Genomic DNA, 23,625 nt, shown 5'->3' with positions numbered 1-23,625 from the left:
ATGAAATTATGTTGTTTCTCAATGAAGAAGTCTGTATCCTTCTTTAGCTACAAGGGTCTATTACCAGTCTACCCTGTGGCTATGTATTCAGATGTAAATAAAATCACCTGATAAGCCTGAGACTACCTTTTGTTAAAATTGGAAAAATGATTATCTGCCAGCCTCAGTTGATAAAAATGCTAAATTCCCATTATAAACTGTAAATGCTCTGAAAAATCTTGGCACTAGACCAAGAAATGGGGAGGAAGTGAATATAAGGACAATGGGCAGATATATCAGATGAGAGCATAAAATAAAATAAAATATTGGTTCTTGAAATTAGATATTTAAAAAATGGGCCCGGAGAGATAGCACAGCGGTGTTTGCCTTGCAAGCAGCTGATCCAGGATCAAAGGTGGTTGGTTCGAATCCCGGTGTCCTATATGGTCCCCCGTGCCTGCCAGGAGCTATTTCTGAGCACACATCCAGGAGTAACCCCTGAGCACTGCCGGGTGTGGCCCAAAAACCAAAAAAAAAAAAAAAGATATTAAGAAAAAAACTATAATTCTTGCTACTAACTTTTGTTTTTTTTTTTTTTTGTTTTGTTTTTGGACCACACCTGGCTGTCTCAGGGCATTATATGCAGTTCTGGGCATCAAACCATGGTTAATTGTGAGCAAGGCAAATGTTGTACTATCATTCCAATTCCTAACTTTCCTATTTTTATGCCAATTGATCTTTTTTGTTTGTTATTATTTTTGGTCAAACCTGGTAGTGTTCAGGGTTACTCCTTGGCTCTGTGCTCAAAAATTGCTCCTGGCAGGCACAGGGGGCCATATGGGATGCCAGGATTCGAACCACCATCCGTCCCAGATGGGCTGCTGGCCCAGTTTGGCTTCGTGCAAGCGTCCTCCCGCTGTGCTATCACTCTGGCTCCTGCCAATCAATCTTAAGGGCAATGATTGTCAGGGTTTGGCATGCATATTTTCAATAGATCATCAAAAGAGCAAGGTTCATTCAGAACTTTTTTTTTTGGTTTTTGGTTCACACCCATCAGTGCTCAGGGGTTACTCCTGGCTCTACGCTCAGAAATCGCTCCGGGCAGGCTGGGGGACCATATGGGATGCCAGGGTTCGAACGCCGTCTTTCTGCATGCAAGGCAAATGCCTTACCTCCAGGCTATCTTTCTGCCCCCCCCTCATTCAGAAAACCCCCCCCCTTTTTTTCTTTTTTCGGGCCACAACCGTTTGATTCTCAGGGGTTACTCCTGGCTAAGCGCTCAGAAATTGCCCCTGGCTTGGGGGGACCATATGGGACGCTGAGGGATCGAACCACGGTTCTTCCTTGGCTAGCGCTTGCAAGGCAGACACCTTACCTCTACCTCACCGGCCTCTTTACTTTTGTTTTTTGGCCACAACTGGTGATGCTAGGGACTTACTCCTGGGTCTGCACTTAGTGATCACTCCTGGTGAGGCTTGAGGATCCATGCACAGAGTGCCAAGGATTGAACTCAGGTTGGCTGCTTACAAGAAAAACACCCTACCTGTATTTTTAACCAACAGCTAGCCAATCATCTCAGGAATGCCTTGAGAACACTACCTTGGGGAATAAGCTGCAGAAAATAACCAGAAAAAGAGCACAATCTACCAGTAACCACATCATACGCTCCACTGGCTTGCAGATGAAGATGAAAGGAGTTTGCTAGGAAGTGGTGCCATCTATGGTTCAGAGGCAAAACTACAGAGGATCACAAGCAAGCTGGGCCTTGAGTTCCAAAACCAAGACAAGCTCATAGAAAAATCATTCTTTTGGTAATGCCTTATCATTTTCTCTCTCCAAAGAAGTCTCGTTTCCATGTTATTCATTCTTTCAACAAAAAGCTGAGCAAGGGCAAATATAGATTACAAGCAGATAAAATAGAAATAAGATAAATAAAAGCTGGGTCTCAGGTTTGAGTACAGAAATGGGTTGCCAAGAAGGAAGGGAGGAGGCAGAATAGAAGTTAACACCAGTACAGGAAAGTCCTGGACACTCTGGTGGCAGTGTCCCCCCAGGCCCCTATAAATTTACACAACAGGTGGATGAACATAGAAATTATCATAACAATGCTACTTCAACTACAATAAAAATATTAGGGCGAAAAGATTGTTCAAAAGGCTAAACAAAGGGCCCGGAGAGATAGCACAGAGGCGTTTGCCTTGCAAGCAGCAGATCAAGGACCAAAGGTGGTTGCTTTGAATCCCGGTGTCCCATATGGTCCCCCGTGCCTGCCAGGAGCTATTTCTGAGCAGACAGCCAAGAGTAACCCCTGAGCACTGCCGGGTGTGGCCCAAAAACCAAAACAAACAAACAAACAAATAAATAAAATAAAAAAATTTGATTTTCAGATGGGACCTGGCACAAAAAGTAGAGTACATGCCTTGCATGTGTAAGGTTTTGAGTTTGACCCTGGAAACCATATGCATACCTCCTGGGTCAAGTTATAGCATGGGAGTGGTTCTTAAATTAAAAAAGACAAACTCCTTAGGGCTTGTCAGGGCAGTAGTGGATACAGGACCAGAACAAACTTCTTCCATCTAAGTAAGGTATGAATGAACTCAAGTCCCAGAACCTTCAGTCAACAGTGCCTATGTTAAAAAAAAAAAAAAAAAAAAAAGCCAAGGACAATGGTTGGAGACAGGACAGTAGTATGGCACTATAGCCTTGCAAGTTCTTAAGCATCATCAGAAATGATCCCTTAAGCATCATCAGAAATGATCCCTGAATGCAGAGCCAGGAATAAATCTTGAACACTGTAGACAGAGTATAAGGTCTATGTTCTCCACCTTCCTCCCTGAAACAAAAAGACTGAGGAGGAACCGGGCAGATAACTCAAAGAACTAAAGCACATGCTTTTTGCATGCAAAAGGCCTGGGTTTGATCCCTGGAATTGCACTGACCCTCAGCACTTCCAGAAATGGGTCCTCCCCACTCAAAAAGACTAAGGACATAGATTTGCACAATAGAAGAATGTTTCTATCTCAAGTAATATTCACTCTAGGATAAGTAACACATATTTTGTCCTTTCAAATGAGACTCAGCAAATTTATATTCAAAGATAGCGGATTATTTTTAGTGGGAAAAACCAGAATTTATAATTAGAATTATACATAAAATCTTTGGGCCAAGGAATCGAAGAGATAGTACAGGGTCTAGGAGGCTTACCTGGTACCAAGCTGACCTAGGTTTGATTCTTGGCATCACATATCGTCTCCTGAGACCTAGCACAGGTAAGCCTGAGCTCACCCTATATGGGTTCAAAAAAACCACCACCACTAAAAAAAAAAAAGGCAAATCAAACCAAAACAAAACTTTGGGCAAGAAACACAGGGACGAATATTTTCCTGCTTAGGGCTTATTTCTAGACACAATCCCCTTCTTTAAATTTGGGTCACACCCAAGGGAGTTCAGGAGCTACTGATAGAAAGGTGTTCAGAATTTATTTCTATGCTAAATCTGTAACTCCCACAAGCAAAGCATGTTTTCCAGCTCACTGAACTGTCTGGCCCTAGACACTCATTTAGAAGATGAAACCACTTTCCCCATTATGGACTTCAATTTCCCAATTTTCCCTTGGCTGATATCCCTCCAAGGTCAGGACTGAAACTGAGAGGTTTATAAGGCACAGTTCTTACTATTTTGTAATTTTTTTAGTCCTTTGCTAAGCTTATTTGAAAGGCCCAAATCAAGATACATGGGAAAGAAATCATAGAACATCATGTTGTAAGTATGTAAACAACTGAGGAGGTCCTAAAGGGAACAAGCTCCTTAATTCCTGCTTTCCAAGTCAGCTCTGTCCTCAACAGCCTCCACCCATTCTGCTGACCCCAAATGGCCTTCCTATTTACTCAGGAAGCGGGAGAGGGAGACGGGAAGATGCTGCATGACACGCCAATCTTCCCTCCCTCCCACAGCTGTAAACGCACACTCCTTTCAGCTAACCCCTGCTTCTTGCTTCATTAACTTTCCTAACTATGGTATCTCCTCAAGCATTCAGGGCGTCTTTCCTGAGGACAAGTATATTCCTGCACCAGCTCTAAGAAGCGTGACCGCTCCAAGCACTTCAGTTTTTTTCTGAGATGAATTCCCAGGGTCTTAGTTTTTTTTTTTTTTATTAACCTGGCAGAATTATTTCCTAGCTAATGAGAAAACAGCTGCTATAATTCCTTCCTTAATGGCACAGTTCTTCCTGAACTGATCCTAAACTTTTCATAGTATGTGCCAAGGAAATTAATTTGTCTTAATTCAAGGTCAGGGTTAAGGTTCCAAAGGAAATCAGTTTCTTCCCACCACAGAGGGCTTGATATCAATGTTAGATAATGAATCGCTCTTAAAATGCTGCATCACTTGGACCTTAGACCTGTTGTGAAAGGCAGAAACTTGACTCTGTGTATATAAAATGCTTAACAGACATGTTTACCACTCTTCTTCAGTCTTCATAACCATAATACATAGATTGCCATTTTCATATTATGTGAGAAACTCTATAAACAAACAGGAGAGGGACCAAAATAAAAAGAAGAGTGCTGGGAAGAAGATTTAAAGCCAAATGATAAAAGTTTTCTCCTGGGCCCAGAGAGATAGCACAGCGGTGTTTGCCTTGAAAGCAGCCGATCCAGGACCAAAGGTGGTTGGTTCGAATCCTGGTGTCCCATATGGTCCCCCGTGCCTGCCAGGAGCTATTTCTGAGCACAGCCAGGAGTAACACCTGAGCACTGCCGGGTGTGCCCCCCCCAAAAAAAAAGTTTTCTCCTGCTCCTTTTTTTTTTTTTGTCATACCTGGCAGCGCTCAGGGGACCATATGGGAAGCCGGGATTCGAACCACTGTCCTGCATGCAAGGCAAATCCCTTACCTCCATGCTATCTCTCCGTCCATTTCTCCTGCTCTTAACCCAAGATCCTGCCTGTACTGAGATTTCTTCAAGCCGTTAATTGTTCTTCATTTTAAGAAAACCATCAGGAATAAGAGATTAGATTTTTTTTCTTAGAAAACAAAACACACATAGTACAGTTGGAATATGCGTGTGTGAGTGTGTTTTATGTGTTTGGAGAATGCTGCTGTTTTCTGAGTGATGACAATGGAATTTTGATGGTATTTTATTTGGGATGTGGGGAGCTTTCCAAAAAGTACTCAGGAGTTTGGAGGCCCTGCCTAGAAACTTAGTCAACTCTGCTGGTGGATCAATAAGAGGGCCAGGGATGCAAAACTAGGAACTATTTAACCACCCAAAGAAGTTTGATGGGCTCCAGGGCTACTTCAGTAGTAGTTGGTGCTCAGGGGCCTCCAAGTACCACATTCTGCAATGCTAAATTCCTGGACCATGTGGTGCCTAAGTTCAAAACAGGGTGGGCCTCATGCAAGGAATATGTTTTAACTGCTATACTATTTCTCTAGCCCCAAATAAATAATGTTTGGGTCCACACGCAGCAATATTCAGGAATTATTATTGGCTCTACACTCAGAAATCATTCCTAGCAATGTTCAAGAAACCATAAAAAATGCTGGGGATCAAATCCAGGTTAGCTGTATGCAAGGCAAAATACCCCACCTGATACTATCTCCCTGGCCCCTTAAATAATTTTTGTGACCATAAATATAATTAAAAACCAACAGTGCGGGACCGAAGAGAAGCATGGAGGTGGGGTGTTTGCCTTGCATGCAGAAGGGCGGTGGTCCAAATCCCGGTATATGTACTGCTTGCTTTGGCAGTACATATACTAAAATTGGAATGATACAGAGATTAGATGGCCCCTGTGAAAGGCTGATACACAAATTCTTGAAGCATTCAATATTTTTGAGAGAAAGGTATTTAACTGCAATAAACTGGCCCTGTATGGCCCCACCTTGTAAAAAAATAAATAAAAATCAACCGTGCATTGTTTTTGACACTATATCACATTAATATGAGAAATAAAAATATTTCGATAACTCTCCTCAGAAATCTAGGCAACTTTCTTTTTTAAGAGCTCCTGTGTATGAAGATTAGAAAAGTGAGAAGAAAACTATGAAGCCTAAACACTACTTTTTCCATCATCATCATCATCATCATTGTTATTACTATCATTATTTTTGTGGTGCCAGCGATTGATCCCAGTTCTATACTTGTGCAAGGCAAGTGCTCTTTATCTCTGAGCTATATATCCTTGGGTGCTTTCTGTGCTTTTCTTTTTAAAGGTATTTTTCTAAAAATAGTATATTTAAACATCAAAGATGGGGCCGGAGAGATAGCACAGCAGTAGGGCATTTGCCTTGCATGCAGGAGGGTGGTGGTTCGAATCCCAGCATCCCATATGGTCCCCCAAGCCCACCGGGGGGCGATTTCTGAGCGTAGAGCCAGGAGTAGCCCCTGAGTGCTGCTGGATGTGATCCAAAACAAAACAAACAAACAAACAAACAAAAAAAACCCAACAAACCCAAAAAACAAACAAAGACCAAAGTTATCTTGGGATAACTTTATAAAAAAACAAACATTCATATTCTGCATAGATAATATAAATGAAAATTTAAAGTGTCACAGAAATCAAGATTAGCTAATATAGCACTAGCAGAAAGAAATCCAGACAGGCAGGAGTCAATGCAACTCAATACTACCATTTCACCTTCATCCATTCATCATCCTGAAACCTTCTGCCAGATTCAGACCTTTGTTAACTTTATAAAGTAAGGATTTAAGCTAATCTAGATGTAGGAAAATAATACAAAGGGGCCAAATAGGGGGCACATGGCTGATCCTTGTTTCTCAGTACTACATATGTTCTCTCTGTGTAGAGCCAAAATTTTCTGAGCATAGTACTGCTTGGTGCCCACCAACTGGCACTAAGTACCCACCACCACGACCATCAAAAGGAAAATAACAGTAATAATTCAAAAGGCCCCAATCTTTGTCAATAGCTTAGGGTTGAGCACTTGCTTTCTATGTGTAAGGCCCTGGATTACCCTGACATCGACCACATCTACACCCCCCTCCCCTGCCAGGGGGACACATTTTCTTTGAATCTGAGACTTGGTAGCTTGAGGGTATTTGAGAGGTATTTGAGACTCGGTAGCTTAAGTGGAAAAAATAGAAATACAGAAGAAATGAAAAAACGTTCACCTTTTAGAATCTCCAGGCGCACTAAAAGTTTTCTTAGACTAAAAGGAAAACTAACAAGCTGGGAAGATAAAAATATATCCTTTGCACTAACCAGATTCTGGCTGCCTTTCTACTTGTTTCTCTCTTTTCAGACACTTCATGGTTGTAAAAGAGTTTTTGTTTGACTCTAAGCAGCAAGAACAGGAAAGGGAGAGGAAGATGTAAGCAAAGCAAACAACATCAGTGTGCCAAAGAGAGCCTTTGTAAAAAGTGATGCTGCTGGCAACCACCAGAGAACCCTGTTTTCATAAACAGGGTATTAGGAAGGTTCCAACAGCTGCTCAAAGTTGAAACCACAATAGAGACCCCCAATTTTCAAATAAGACTCTGACTTGTGAATGGCAAATATGGTGCAACTTTCCACAGGGAACACACTTGTAAGCCACAGTCCAGGCAGTGTTGCTCACCAGACTCAGAAATGTCTGGATGATGGAGTGTTGTTTCCTTTTGTTATTTTTAGATTGCACTATGGTGATAAGGCACAATCAAATCTCTCTCCCAATCTGGTCCCCTCAACTAAAAATCCCTTAAAAAACCTCAATGCAGGTGACAAATGGCTCCCTTTCCTTTCAGATATTTCACCATCCCTAATGTTGCTGCTGGGTGATAATCTACCTGACAGATGGCAGGCTTCCAGGGGAACAGGGGCCCCAATTAAATGAGAGAAATTATATAGGAGAGCCAGAGCCAGGGAAACCACCACTCTTATCCAGGATATAACTTTTCTCAAACCAACACAATCCAAATGTAAGGAATGCTGACTTAGGTAAGACAAGACTATGGATGTGCTCCTGAAATACTGAGAAGGAACATAATTCTCCAGGTTTAAATGGCTTTAAAGCAGTTTTGCTAATAAAATAGATCCCTTGAAAATTGGTTTATGGGCCGGAGAAATAGCATAGTGGTAGGGTGTGTGCCTTGCACACAGGCGATCACTGTTGGACAGTGGTTCAAATCCCGGCATCCCATATGGTCCTCTGAGCCTGCCAGGAATGACTTTTGAGCACAGAGACAGTAGTAACCCCTGAGCACTGCAAGTATGACCCCAAAAAAGCCACAAAAAATAGAAAAAAAATTAGCTTATTTCTTTAAATAAGACCTGTCACCCCAAGGGACCTCCCAAGCAGTGTGTTTGGGGTCCTTAGGACTGTACCTAACAATGTTCAAAGACCACCCTGTGCTTCCCCATATATCCAGGAACTCCACCCAGCCTTTGAACAATCTTCCAGGCAAACTATTATTTATTTATTCTTTTCTTCCCTAGAGTACTTACTCGTGGGCTGGCCACACTCAAAAAAGATGGCAGCTCAGTGAGGCAGCAACGAAGCAAGGAGGTAGCTGATCTCCGCTGATGGATGATCTGGTCTGAATAGCCACTCACTGCTTTACAGTGGCTGCTGAAAACAAGAGACTACAAAACAAAAACAGGAATTAGTACTACTGATAATTATGTTTAATGTAAACCAAATCGAAAGTTCCACATAATAAACATTTAAACATTTGATTTAAAGATTTTATTTTTTTTTGTTTTTCTTTTTTTGGCCATACCCGGCTGTGCTCAGGGGTTACTCCTGGCTGTGTGCTCAGAAATAGCTCCTGGCAGGCACGGGGGAACATATGGGATCCCGGGATTCAAACCAACCACCTTTGGTCCTGGATCGGCTGCTTGCAAGGCAAACGCCACTGTGCTATCTCTCTGGGCCCTGATTTAAAGATTCTTTCCAGTAAATAGTATTATTCTTCTTTTTTGGGGACAGAGTAATGGCATGGAGGGCAAGGCTCAGGACGGACCTACCTACCTACCTTCCTTCCTTCGTTCCTTCCTTCTTCCTTCCCTCCCTCCCTCCCCCCTTCTCTCTCTCTCTTAAAATTTGGGCCACACCTAGTGACTTTCAGGGGTTACTCCTGGCTATGCACTCAGAAATTGCTCCTGGCTTGGGGGACCATATGGGATGCTAGGGGTCATACCAAAATTTGTCCTAGATCAGCCGCATGCAAGGCAAACGCCCTACCGCTTGCCAACGGCTCTGGCCCCACAGGGATTACTCTTGGCTCTACATTCAGGAATTACTCCTGGGGGTGCTCAATGAATCATATAATGCAGGGGTCTCAAACTCGAGGCCCTCGGGCCATTTGCTGCCCTCCGTACATTTTGTGGCCCCTGGCCGGACGGGCTTCAAATATCACAGTATTCGCGATTATTCGATAAGTGAATAATCACAATAAAACTCGCATTAGTAAGAAAAAATTGCATTAAACATTCGCATACCCCGAGCAGTTCTGTTTGGGGTATGCAAATGTTTAATGAGATTTTTTATTGCGAATATTCGGTAAGCAAAATCCCTTATGCGGCCCTGACTCACCCCGACTGCCTCCTGCGGCCCGCAGGTAAATTGAGTTTGAGACTCCTGATATAATGTGTCAGGGATCAAAATAAAGGTCAGGTAAGCACTGTACTCTTTCACTAACCCAGAATACTATTATTTCTAACAAAAAAACCTCCATTACCACTTATAACCAAATGTCACTCTTGTTTTCTTCAAATGACAACATAATCTTTCTTGTTTTCAGAATAAAAGTGAAAGATCAAAGAGTGAACATTTCCCAAATTATTTTTCTCTTCAGCACTATTATTTACGAATAAAAAGTAATACTTTTAACACATTTTTAGTATGTTGTGACACCATTCTAGAAAGAGCTTTGGTAATTCAATTCTCTGGGATAGTCATTTTCAAATTAGAATGTACAACCTTGTCTTTATAAATGCTAGGCTAAATAATGGCATTCTCATTGGAAAAATCACTATGTTAACATGGTTTACTATTTTGAGATTGAAGGAAAAAAAATCAAAACATTAGTTCAAAATATTCATGATGCCTTCACTTTAGAGACATCCTAACTATATTCCCAACTTTTTGTTTTTCATTTGTTTTCTTTTTTTTTTTTTTTGGTTTTTGGGCCACACCCGGCGGTGCTCAGGGGTTACTCCTGGCTGTCTGCTCAGAAATAGCTCCTGGCAGGCTCGGGGGACCATATGGAACACCGGGATTCAAACCAACCACCTTTGGTCCTGGATCGGCTGCTTGCAAGGCAAACGCTGCTGTGCTATCTCTCCGGGCCTTCATTTTTGTTTTCAAGCCACACTTGTCCATGCTCAAAGCTTACTATTACTACTTTTTTTTTGGGGGGGGGGGGGGTCCACACCCGGCAGTGCTCAGGGGTTACTCCTGGCTGTACACTCAGAAATCACTCCTGGCAGGCTCGAGGGACCATGTGGGATGCTGGGATTCAAACCACCGTCCTTCTGCAAGCAAGGCAAATGCCCTACTCCAGACTATCTCAATGGCCCCTATTACTTACCTCTGTACTCAGGGATAACCCTGACAGACTCAGTGGACTAAATGGGATGGGGACTGAACCTGAGTTAGCCACATACAAGGCAAGTACCATAGCCACTGTACTATTATTCTGGCCTCTATTAACAACATACTTTTCAATCTACACTTTTCTTTTAACATCAGTCCTCCTTAGTATAGTCTCTTAGGTAACACAATACTTATATAATGTCATGAACTGTTAAGACACTGCTCGATACAGAAAAATTAAAAGCTTAACACAGAAGAACACAAAATACATTTCAAATAATATGTTAGATGTTGGGGGTGCTTTGAAGTAAAAGAGACCAAAAAGGAGGTTCATTATTTCTTTAATCAGTTTGGCTAGAAACAAACTAGAAAAGAGAAACAAAATGGCACACTGGTGGATATGACATGGTGTTGTGTTCACAGGCTTTGCTATTCTATTGTCTCTTCTTCATGGGCCTGAATATCTTATTACCCTGCAGGCCCTGGCAGCTGCCTGCATCTTGCTGCCAGCACCACTACTTGAACATAAAATTAGGCTTTTGCAGGTCTTTGGCATCATATAAAAATCTCAAGAGAAAATAAGCAGGCCTGGAAGGCAGGTGCTGCAGCTTCAAATTTTTACTACATGGTAGCAAGGGAAATACACAGATGTTTTTCTTTTAGCTAGGGAATTAGCCCTTTACCACAGGGTCATACTTTGATCTTCAAATTAAAAATTAAAAGAATTCTAGGAGTTAGGATTCTATAATGTAAAAATTAAGAAATCAAAATTTCTTCTTTTGTTGTTAAGGAACACAATAAACTTAGATATAGAGAAAAGGTCGCAAAGGGCATGGTGTTTATAGATCAACTGCTAGAACACATAGATTCTATTTCCAAAGATATTTTAAGTGACCAAACAAAAAGGGGGAAAATAAAATAAAGAAAAACTCAGAAAACAATGGCATCCCAGAATTTTCCACAAAGGTGTTGGCAGTTCTCACCATCTCAGGAAATAATGATGGATAGAGATACCATAGCTGTAAGTTAATATGTAGTAGAAGAGTTCTGGGAAGCTTCCTGTTTGGAGATTCTTCTTCAATGAGAATTAGGAAGCCAAAGCTTTCTAGCATTTAATAAGTAACTGTTTAAAATTTACGCATATATCTCTTTTAAAATTACATTTTTTATTTTTTTAGATGGTTTTGTCTCACTTGAACTTCAAATTCTAAATCGCTCTCAATTGGGCCAGAGAGATAGTAAGTTGCTTTTACACAGGGATGACCTGGGTGAGATCCCCAGCACCACCCAGAGTTCCCTAAGCCCCACCAGGACCAAGTGCTGAATGTGGTGCAAACCCCCAAAATACCAAATCAAACCATTTATTCCTGAGATTCTGTATCAGTAAGTAGGTTGAACACAAATAAATTAAGTAGACAAAGAAAGTCATGCTGGATTTTCTATAAGTATCACAAGGAAATACCAGATGAACATTCACAGAAAGTAACAGATTTTCGTTCATTTGGGGGTCACACCTGACTGTTCAGGGATTACTCCCATTGGGCTCAGGGGAGCAAGTAGGATGAAATATGGGATCCTTTCTGCATACTTATGTGGCTCCAGCTCTTTGAGCTATCTTCAGATTCAAGTAAGAAGTCTGCTTTTTTTTTTTTCTCCTTTTTAAGGCTACACCTAGATGTGCTCAGGAGACCAAGTGTGGTGCCAAGGATTGAACCAAGACATTTGCAAGGTACGCAGCTGACCCAGGACAAACCTGGGTTCAATTCCTGGCGTCCCATTTGGTTCCCCAAGCCAGGAGCAATTTCTGAGCACAAGGCCAGGAGTAACCCCTGAGCATCACCAGGTGTGGCCCCCCCAAAAAAAATTGTAAAATAGTTTTTAATTTTGGCATTTTTCCTTGTTTCTTCTTTCTCAGGTTTCTCTAAAGAATGCCACCTAAGGGGGCCGGAGAGATAGCATGGAGGTAAGGTGTTTGCCTTTCATGCAGAAGGTTGGTGGTTCGAATTCTGGCATCCCATATGGTCCCCTGAGCCTGCCAGGAGCCATTTCTAAGCATAGAGCCAGGAGTAACCCCTGAGCGATGCTGGGTGTGACTCAAAAAAAACCAACCCCCCCCCAAAAAAAAACAAAAATAAAACAAACAAAAAGAATGCCCCCTAAATTTCTTTCTTTTTATTTTTTTTCCGGGCCACACCCATTTGATGCTCAGGGGTTACTCCTGTCTAAGCGCTCAAAAATTGCCCCTGTTTATTCTGGAGACCAGCTCTTCCCAGGTATGGGGTTTGGGGAGGCCCCATACCAGAACCTTTCTCCCTAGCCTGGGGAGTGCTGGGAGGCTTGGCAGGCCCCCAGCCGTCCTTGTCTTTTTCCCCTGACTCCAGGCCTTCCCTGGGTGCCAGCTCAGATGGCCAGAAGTGGGTTCAGGTGGACTCTTAGTGGTTCTCAGGTTCCCCCCTCCCTCCGTACTCCAGGGGGTAGGTGCATGGGGAGGAGGGCGAGCAGACATCTGGCTTCCAATTTAGTCCTTGATTCTGGAGACCAGCTCTTGCCAAGTATAGGGTTTTTCTCCCCTGGACTTCAGTCTTTCCCTGGGCACCGGTCTAAGTGGACTCTATAGGGGTCAACAGGCTTTCCCCCTATCTCTCCCTACACTAATGGGAATGCGCTCTGGGAGGAGGGCAGGCTGTTCTAGCACTGGTTTATGTTGGGACAGTGGAAATTTTTTCTCTTTGTTTTCATATTCATAGTATTGTGTGCATATATTCTAATATATCCACAATATCCATCTTGTATTGGGACCTTGATACTGCCCTACAAAGCTCATTTCTAATATTTTACTGCCTCAGTCCCAACCCTTATTTTCCCCCATCCTCCCATGTAGGTGCAGCTAATGATATGAAGCTCACCACATAGAGTGATTAGTGCAGTTAGAGAAATAACTACACTGAAAACTATCATAACAATGTGAATGAATGAGAGAAAAAGAAAGCCTGTCTCGAGTACAGGTGTGGGTGGGGTGGGGAGTAGGTAGATCTGGGAAATTGGTGGTGGGAATCCTGCACTGGTGAAGGGGGGTGTTCTTTACATGACTGTAATCATACAACTACAATTATATTTGTAATCACGGTGTTTAAATAAAGATAATTAAAAAAAAGAAATTGGAGAATAAAATAAGAGCAATATACCTCCCTGAACCACAAGAGCAAATAAACAAGAGTTGCAGAAGTAGTATACCTTCAGCATTGTTTTGAGAATAAGAATTAAGTTGGGGGCTGGAGTGGTGGCACAGAGAGGTAAGGTGTTTGCCTTGCCAGTGCTAACCAAGGAAGGACTGTGGTTTGATCCCCCAGTGTCCCATATGGTGCCCCAAGCCAGGAGCAATTTTTGAGCACATAGCTAGGAGTAACCAGTGAGCATCACTGGGTATGGCCAAAAAAACCCAAAAGCAGGGGCCGGGCGGTGGCGCTAAAGGTAAGGTGCCTGCCTTTCCTGCGTTAGCCTTGGAAGGACCGCAGTTCGATCCCCCGGTGTCCCATATGGTCCCCCAAGCCAGGAGCAACTTCTGAGCACATAGCCAAGAGTAACCCCTGAGCGTTACCGGGTGTGGCCCAAAAACCAAAAAAAAAAAAAAACTTTGGGGCCGGGTAGGTGGCGCTGGAGGTAAGGTGTCTGCCTTGCAAGCGCTAGCCAAGGAAGGACCGCGGTTCGATCCCCCGGCGTCCCATATGGTCCCCCCAAGCCAGGGGCGATTTCTGAGCACATAGCCAGGAGTAACCCCTGAGCGTCAAACGGGTGTGACCCAAAAAACCAAAAAAAAAAAAAAAAAAAACCCAAAAGCAAACAAAAATAAGAACTAAGCTGGTAACTTATATATAAATGCAAGATACAGAATAATGCGGTATATAGTATTTTAGGATCCTCCCCTCACTGGAAAAATATGTTCATTTCTATGCATGCTGTTACTTTTCTCTCTCCTGATTTAAAAAAACTGTTTTTTTTTGTTTGTTATTGGTCATATTCTGAGGTGCTCAAGGATTATATCTGGCTCTGCACTCAGTAATTATTCCTGGTGGTACATGGGGGACCTATGGGATGCTGGGGATCAAAACCAGGAAAAAGTCTCAAGCAAGGCCAACACCCTACCGTACTAAGATTATTTGGGGGTGGGGGGGGGGAGGAGGCACACCTGCCAGAGTTTAGGAGTTACTCCTGGCTCTGTACTCAGAAATTACCCCTGGTAGGCTCAGGGGACCATATGGGATGCTGGGGATTGAACCCAAATCAGCTGCATGCAAGACAATGCCCCGAGTAATCCTTTAGTTCAGCAACAGTAGTAAGCCCAGAATATCTGGTGTGGCCTTAAAACACCAAAATACCAAGCAAACTTTATAACAAAGTAATTAACATAAAGCCACTGGCCCCACAATAAGAGAGTGTCTGTCTATCTTCTTTCTTTTCTTTTCCTCCCTCAGTCCCTCCCCACACCCAGCGGCACTTGGGTTACTTCTGGCAGCCTAGGCTGGCCCTATTGATTTGCTATCTCTTTGGCCCTCCCTCCGCCTCTCCTCCCCACTTCCTTCCTAATGCTGAAACCATGCAGAAAGGATGAAGTGGTCTTTTCGGCCCCAATTACAAAGGCCCCCATGTCACTTTATCTAATGAGTATAATTGCTCATATCACAAGTCAATGGCAACTGTGTGGTGCTTTTTAAGATACAACAAACAATAGTCCCTCTCCCGTAGACTGAGTGACTTTTAGCACAGGAACCATGCTCATCTTCTCTGTATCGTTCCAATTTTAGTATATGTGCTGTCGAAGCAAGCACTAGACTAAGTGACTCTTAAGGTGGTGAGGCTCCTATTTGTCCTGTCTTGAATCTCTGTCTCAGGAGGAGGTAGCTGCTTTCCTATGAGTAACATTTTTTTGGAAGGGGGGTCACACTTAGTGGCATTCAGGAGTTACTCCTGGCTCTGTGCTCAGAAATCACTCCTGGCAGGCTCGGGGTACTATATGAGATGTCAGAGATTGAACCTGGGCCCAAAATGGGTCACCAGCGTGCAAGCAAACACCTTACCACTGTGCTATCACACCGGGCCTCATGAGTAACATTTTAACAGGACCCTCAAAAAGTTCAAATAGCAAGGAAATAGGCATCCAGCCAACAGCTAGCATCCACATGTAAGTGAATTACCCTGGAAGCAGATCCTGTGGCTTCAGTCAATCTTCCAGATAACTGTAACTCTAGCTGTCAGCTGGACTGAAACTTCATGACATTTTCTAAGCCAGATCATCTACACAAACAGCTCAAGTTCCTAACTAGCAGAAATTAATAGAAATGTTAAGTGTTTACTTTTGGTGTTTGGGCCACACTCAAGTGATGCTTGGGGGTTACTCCTGGCTCTGCACTCAGAAATTATTCCTGGGGGATAATATGGGAAGCTAGGATCAAACCTAGGTTGTCTGCATGGAAGGCAAACATACTATTCATTGTACTATCTCTCTGGCCCTTTTTAAATGTTTAAATGAAGGTGCTGGGTTGTAGGGTAATTTAATCATTACCTATTGTAGGTATTAATAAACTCTAAGGGCTAACACTCACAAAACTGTACTCTTGAGTACTCTTAAGATTTCCAGACATTTGGGGCCAGAGAGATAGCACAGCAGTAGGGCATTTGCCTTGCATGCAGAAGGACGGTGGTTTGAGTCCCGGCATCCCATATGGTAGCCCTGTGCCTGCCAAGGGCGATTTCTGAGCACAAAACCAGGAGTAACCCCTGAGCGCTGCCAGGTGTGACCCAAAAACAAACAACCAAACAAACATTAAAGATTTCCAGACATTGGGGCCAGAGAGACAGCATGGAGATAGAGTGTTTGTCTTGCATACAGAAGGATGATGGTTCGAATCCCAGCATCCCATATGGTCTCTTGAGCCTGCCAGGAGTGATTTCTGAGTGTAGAGTGCTACCAGATGTGGCCCCCTCAACCCCCTCCCGCCCAAAAAATGATTTCCAGACATTAACCTATTCTTTTTTTTGTTTTGTTTTTGGTTTTTGGGTCACACCCAGCGGTGCTCAGGGGTTACTCCTGGCTGTGTGCTCAGAAATAGCTCCTGGCAGGCACGGGGGACCATATGGGACACCGGGATTCGAACCAACCACCTTTGGTCCTGGCTTGCAAGGCAAAAGCCGCTGTGCTATCTCTCCGGGCCCACATTAACCTATTCTTATCAAGAAATGTTTCTTGTTTCCAATTCAAATACAGACAAAAACAACTGAAGACTAACAATAATCAAACTAGTCTCCAACCACATTTCCCTACCTATATGGTAAATTTAGATTTGTACCAGTTCAAGAACAAATGGGACTAATGAAGCAGAACAGTGAGAAAAAGTCATGTGAGTAAAGCCGTTTGTTCATCAGTAAGTAAAAACAGCCAATAAGGCCATTCACTTCAATAAAGCAAGCTGGGTGAATGCATAGATATATCTGTGTGTTTAAAAAAGAGGACTGGAGGGGCCGGAGAGATAGCATGGAGGTAAGGCATTTGCCTTTCATGCAGAAGGTCATCAGTTCGAATCCCGGCGTCCCATATGGTCCCCCGTGCCTGCCAGGAGCAATTTCTGAGCATGGAGCCAGGAATAACCCCTGAGCACCGCCGGGTGTAACCCAAAAACCAAAAACCAAAAAAAAAAAAAAAAAAAGAGGACTGGATTGGTGGCACAATGGTATGGCATTTGCCTTGCAGGCGGCTGACCCAGGATGGACTGAGGTTTGATCCCCTGGCATGCCCATATGGTCCCCCATGCCTGCCAGGAGCATTTCTGAGCACATAACCAGGAGAAACCCCTGAGTATCACTGGGTGTGGCCCAAAATTAAAAAATTTAAAAGACAAGTCTTTATACACACGCACACAATATATTTAAACACACACACAATGTATCTATGCATTTAAACAAAAAAACCCTCCCAGGCATAAAAAATGTCTCCCAGTTTTTTGTATATGTGAAAGTGACAACATAACCCCACCCACGAAAACCTTTTCTAAGACAAAAAAAAGATTATCTACAAAACCTTGATATAGGCAAAGACTTCAACAGGGCACTTAAAACAGCTAACTTAAAAAACAGTGAAAAAGCAAACTAAAAGTCAAGTACAATACACAAATAACTACAAATCTCTTTTTTTGTTTTGTTTTGTTTTTTGGGTTACACCCGGCAGCACTCAGAGGTTACTCCTGGCTCTATAGAGACTATATAGGATGCCAGGATTCGAAGCACCATCCTTCTGCATGCAAGGCATACGCCTTAACTCCAAGCTATCTCTCTGGCCCCAACTACAAATCTCTTAAGAAAAATACAACCGGGGCCGGGCGGTGGCGCTGGAGGTAAGGTGCCTGCCTTACCTGCGCTAGCCTAGGAGACGGACCGCGGTTCGATCCCCCGGCGTCCCATATGGTCCCCCAAGCCAGGAGCGACCTCTGAGCGCATAGCCAGGAGTAACCCCTGAGCGTTACCGGGTGTGGCCCAAAAACCAAAAAAAAAAAAAAAAAAAAAAAAAAGAAAAATACAACCAGCCTAATAAAAAACTAATTGTGTCTTAAATCAACATTACATAATGCTGTGGTACCATAAGTGGTTCCAAGGTCGAACCAGGAGTGGCAAGGCACTATACATACAATTCTCTGGCCCCAGTATTTATTTATTAATTTGGGTTTTTTTGTTTGTTTAGTTTTGGGCCATACCCATTGACGCTCAGGGGTTACTCCTGGCTATGCTCTCAGAATTTGCTCCTGACTTGGGGGACCATATGTGACACCAAGGGATCGAACTTCGGTCTGTCCTAGGCTAGCGCTGGCAAGGCAGATGCCCTACGCCCTATGCCACTGATTATCATGATGATTATGATGTTGTTATTGGGCCATACCTGAAGATGCTCAGGGCTTACTCCTGACCGTGCTTGGGTGACCAAATGGAATACCACAGATTGAAGCCTGGTTGGCTGAGTACAAAACAAGCACCCTACCAGCTTAAAGATCACTCCAGTGTCAGAAGTTGTTTGTTTACTGTATACCAGCTTTTGGGGCCACACTCACAGAGATGATCAGGATTACTCCTAACTTTAAACTCACACCTAGTGGTGATTAGAAGTGGCTTGCTGTTGATTTTTTTTTTTTTTTTTTTTTTTTTGGTTTTTTGGGCCACACCCGGTGGTGCTCAGGGGTTACTCCTGGCTGTCTGCTCAGAAATAGCTCCTGGCAGGCACAGGGGACCATATGGGACACCGGGATTCGAACCAACCACCTTTGGTCCTGGATTGGCTGCTTGCAAGACAAACACCGCTGTGCTATCTCTCCAGGCCCGCTGTTGATATTTTTTAATCTTTTAGTTCTTTGTTCACTCCTGGCTCTGTTCTCAGGGTCCATGAAGTAGATCAAACCTAGGTATCTAATAGGCAAAGCAAACATTCAGTCCACTGAGCTATCTCTCCTTCCCAAGAAGTTAGTTTCCTCATTCATCAGAAGACATGTATAAGAATATACATAGCATTTCTATTCTTTTTTTTGTTTTTGTTTTTGGGTCACACCCGGCAGTGCTCAGGGGTTACTCCTGGCTCTATGCTCAGAAATTGCTCCTGGCAGGCTCAGGGGACCATATGGGATGATGGGATTCGAACCACCGACCTTCTGCATGAAAGGCAAATGCCTTACCTCCATTCTAATCTCGCCGGCCCCAGCATTTCTATTCTTAATAGTCCCCAAAACAAGCCATATAAATATTCACCAACAATAAAAAAAAGAAAAATCAACTGTTGTCAATTAAGAAGTTTCACATCATGAAAAAGAATAATATAAGGCAACATGGATGAATTTCAGGGACATAATAAATAGAAGCGGTCATAAAAGAATAGAGTGGTCAATTCATTTACATTAAATTCAAAAACAGGCAAAAATAATCTATATTTTAATAAGAACTACAGTAGTATAACTCTTGGTTGCATTATTATGGGTACTAGACATGTTTCAGTACAACAGTAACTCAATTTAGGTGACTATCCAATTAGTTTATCCACAGATAGATTCACAGAATTACACATTTAAGATCTATGTCCTCCATAATAACATACATATGTATATTAAAACACTAATGCCACAAATTTTCTATGAAGTTACATACATAAAGAAGATTTAAATCAATAGACTGAGTCCACATCTGAGAACTTTTTGATATCAGATACTTTTGCTTACTTTACTATTTAAAGAAAAGGAAAGGGAGAGTACTTCAAGGGTAATGGACAATGCAATAATTGCTTACCTTTAACAAAGGGCAGCTACAAAGATTAGGAAAGGAAAGTGGAAAATTAACCCCAAGAAGGAAATCCTTGTTTCTGAGATATCTCTGGTGATTTTCTTCTGGCTCTCCCCACGATCTCAGCTGATGGAGCCTGTAGGAGGCTTTCAGAGTCAGGAAAAGAGCTAACCATCTGAAACAAACCACAGCAGACATGCTTATTCAGTGCTTCAGGAAGGCTCATGGTTCATTCAAAGCAGTGGGCATCCATGTCTCTCTCAGTATCATGTCTCTTTTGTAAATACTGTACATTTAAAACTGATGTTGGTGATGGGGTTGGGCCACACTCAATGATGCCCAGGGTTTAACGGATCACTCCTGGCAAGCTTAAGGATCATATGTGATGCTGGAGATCAAAACCAGATTGGCCATGTACATGACAAGTGCCCAACCCATAGTTCTAAAATTCTGGCCAAATCCTGAACATTTCTGAAACAATTCTTTTTTTACTTAAAATATCATTTCATAGTTTTGTTCCCAAAATTCTCTTTTATCGTTTCTACTTCTATGAAAAGTATGTAAAACTTCTTTTTGTATAATACTCAAATTTACCCCCAAAATTCTATAGTAAAAAATCCTATTAGAAAGAAAGCTTTTAGGCTGGAGCGATAAAACAGCAATAGGGCGTTTGCCTTGCATGTAGCTCAATTTGTCCCGAATCTGCCAGGAGTAATTTCTGAGTGCAGAGCCAAGAATAACCCTGAGCGTCACCAAAAAACATCCCCAATAAACAAAAAACTAAAAAAAAAAAAAGTTTTTTCTAATGATAATCACTGCATTACAGAAATATAAAGAAGAAAGTCATTTAGTAGAGTAAGACCATACAGCCAATTTCCCAGAACACTTAAAGCAGCACATCTACAATAACTGTTCACTAAATAAACTCTCAGCCATTTATTTAATCAAGGCCAACCTGGGATGGACCCACATTCTATCCCCGGCACCCCATATAGTCCCTCGAGCCTGCCAGGAGTAATTTCTGAGTGCAGAGCCAGGAGTAACCTGAGTGCAGCCAGGTGTGGCCCAAACAAACAAAAAATAAAAATTACCAAGTGGTTTTAAAATTATGATCTCCATTAAAATTAAAAAAAAAAAACAAAACAAAACAAAACTTTTTTTTGTTGTTTTTGGGTCACACCTGGCAACACTCAGGGATTACTCCTGGGCCTATGCTCAGAAATCGCTCTCGGCAGGCTCAAGGGACCATCTGGGATGCCAGAATTCGAACCACTGACCTTCTGCACGCAAGGCAAATGCCCTACCTCCATGCTATCACTCCAGCCTCCAAATTAAAAATTATTTTATTTATTGGGGGGGCGGTTGGGCCATGCCTGGGGATACTCTGGGATTATTCCTTACTCCTCAGGGATTATTCCTGGCAGTGCTCAGATATGTTAGGAACCAAATCAGATTGGCTGTGTGCAAAGCAAATGCCCTACTGTATTATTGCTCTGCCATCCAATTTTTAAAATTTTAACAGAAAAAATATGAGGCTAAGATCTAAGGCTAAATTGTTAATTTCACAGTTTAACCTCTATCCCTCTTTATTCCCAACTCCTCAAATTAAAGAGCAAATTTCTTACCTGGCCAAAAGTCCCTGAAGCATAAGATTTGCCATTTCTGATGGTGAAACATCAATAAAGCGAAGAAAAGAGAAACAACTTTCTTCATTAACACCTGGGATATCAATGGACAAAGTTAAAACTAATTAACAAGTTTAGAGATACTTTATAAAAACCTGTTAAATTGATGAATTTTTCACTTAGAAATCAAAAAAATTCCGACACCTTAATAGAAGTTACAGCGTTCTATTTTTCTTGGATGGGGGGCTCCCCAACAGTGTTCAGGGTGTCTGGGGCCTGAGAATACTTGGCCCAGCTTCGTAGGCATTATGGTTTAATGCCCAGACCCAGTCGTGTGTGGTGACATGGTTGCAGTACTAGGGATGGGTGGGAGTGAAAATGGAGTACAGTCAAGTAGAATCTGGGAAGAAACCTGGGGGCATCTCCATGAAAAACATATTTCAGAGAAAAAACATTTCAGAGAAGGGGGAGATTAACTCCACCCTGGATTTAGGTGTAACTACCTGAGACCCTCCGATTCCGGGGAGTGGTCTTGAAAGGTTATATAAGGCCTTTGACCCAGGGGATTAGCGTTTCTGCCCTTTTGGTCTTTGGCCAGCATGGAGGTCAAAGGGAAGATGGCTGAAAGGAGTTAAGATGCAGGGCTAGCTAATGGCTGTGCTTGAAAGGTTATGATATAGGCCACACACATGTGGTGAATAGGGCATGAATAAAGTTGATGCTTCCTGATGCCTGTCTCTGGATGAGTCTGATTCCGCCTTTCACCTAAACCTGGGATCCGCCAGCTAAATGGGGTGGCAGAGAAAGATCCCTCCATCCATCCACCTCCATCCACCACCATCGTTAATTATTTAATGCAACACGTTCCTAGCTTTGTATTATTACATTTTAAAAGGGACAGATCTATGAGGTATGGCATATATGAGCCAAAGTGGAGCAGACTCTTAAATTACTTTTTTGTGGAGGGAGCAATTTGGAGATGGGCCTATACACACACCCTTTCGATTCCCAGGGGCTATTCCTAGCTTGTGCTCTAGAGTGACCTCTGGTAGTCCGTGGGGTATCATATGCAATCCTGAGAATTGAACAGGGGTCAGGGTCATGTAAGAAAAGCACTGTATTATATACATTGCATTATCTCTTTGATTCCAGCAGAGGCAGAGATCACTCCTGGTAGTGTTCAGATAAGACAATACATGGAGATCTAACTAAGGTTAACTGCAAGCTCTTTAACTCCTGTATTCTCTAGTTATTTTTGTTTTTTGGGTCACACCTACAAATGTCTTTTTTTGTTTTGTTTTTTTGGGTTACACCGGCAACGCTCAGGGGACACTCCTGACTCTACACTCAGAAATCGCTCCAGGCAGGCTCAGGGGACCATATGGGATGCTGGGATTCAAACCACCGTCCTTCTGCATGCAAGGCAAACACACTGCCTCTATGCTATCTCTCTGGCCCCCATCATTGGTTTTTTTTTTTTTTTAATTCTTTTTTTTTGGGGGGGGGGCCACACCCAGCAGTGCTCAGGGGTTATTCCTGGCTGTCTGCTCAGAAATAGCTCCTGGTAGGCATGGGGGACCATGTGGGACACCGGGATTCGAACCAACCTCCTTTGGTCCTGGATCGGCTGCTTGCAAGGCAAACGCCGCTGTGCTCTCTCTCCGGGCCAGGTTTTTTAAATTCTATTAGTTTTTTTAACTTTATTAATCGATTGACTGGTTTTTGGGCCACACCCAGTGGCACTCAGGGGCTACTCCTGGCTCTGCTTTCAGAAATCCCTCTGGCAGGCTGGGGGACCATATGGGATGGCAGGAATTGAACTGGGTCCCTTCCGGGTCGGTGGCATGCAAGGCAAACGTCCTACGGCTGTGCTATTCTCCAGCTCCTGCGTTTTTAAATTCTTTTTTATTTTTGTTTTTTTTTTTGGGCCACACCGGGCGGTGCTCAGGGGTTACTCCTGGCTATATGCTCAGAAATAGCTCCTGGCAGGCACGGGGGACCATATGGGACGCCAGGATTCAAACCAACCACCTTAGGTCCTGGATCAGCTGCTTGCAAGGCAAACACCGCTGTGCTATCCCTCTGGCCCTGGTTTTTTAATTCTTGACTAGTTGCTTTCCCTTTTGTCAAAAAAGAAAATTGAAAAGCAAAGACAGATTCTGAAACTTTGCCATAACA

At 42.8% G+C, this 23,625-nt stretch overlaps 1 protein-coding gene and 2 non-coding genes across 3 annotated transcripts in view; 1 reads left to right on the top strand and 2 right to left on the bottom strand.

Moving 5' to 3' along the window:
• The window catches only part of INO80 (INO80 complex ATPase subunit), a 112,744-nt gene that overhangs the window by 38,275 nt on the left and 50,844 nt on the right, over positions 1–23,625 (bottom strand). The window contains exons 22-24 of the mRNA XM_049781433.1: positions 21,448–21,541; positions 19,829–19,997; positions 8,425–8,562 (exon numbers count right to left, since the gene is read on the bottom strand). Of these exons, the coding sequence (XP_049637390.1) occupies positions 8,425–8,562; positions 19,829–19,997; positions 21,448–21,541 (401 nt within the window). The remainder of the gene's footprint in view (positions 1–8,424; positions 8,563–19,828; positions 19,998–21,447; positions 21,542–23,625) is intronic.
• On the top strand, positions 5,710–5,815 carry LOC126021731 (U6 spliceosomal RNA). The gene has a single exon (XR_007500213.1). It is a non-coding gene; the product is annotated as a U6 spliceosomal RNA (small nuclear RNA).
• LOC126021751 (U6 spliceosomal RNA) lies at positions 15,236–15,342 on the bottom strand. The gene has a single exon (XR_007500228.1). It is a non-coding gene; the product is annotated as a U6 spliceosomal RNA (small nuclear RNA).

The sequence above is a fragment of the Suncus etruscus genome, chromosome 10 (genome assembly GCF_024139225.1).
Source record: "Suncus etruscus isolate mSunEtr1 chromosome 10, mSunEtr1.pri.cur, whole genome shotgun sequence".
In the NCBI taxonomy this organism is placed as follows: domain Eukaryota; kingdom Metazoa; phylum Chordata; class Mammalia; order Eulipotyphla; family Soricidae; genus Suncus; species Suncus etruscus.
This window is presented reverse-complemented; position numbering and strand designations above follow the sequence as displayed.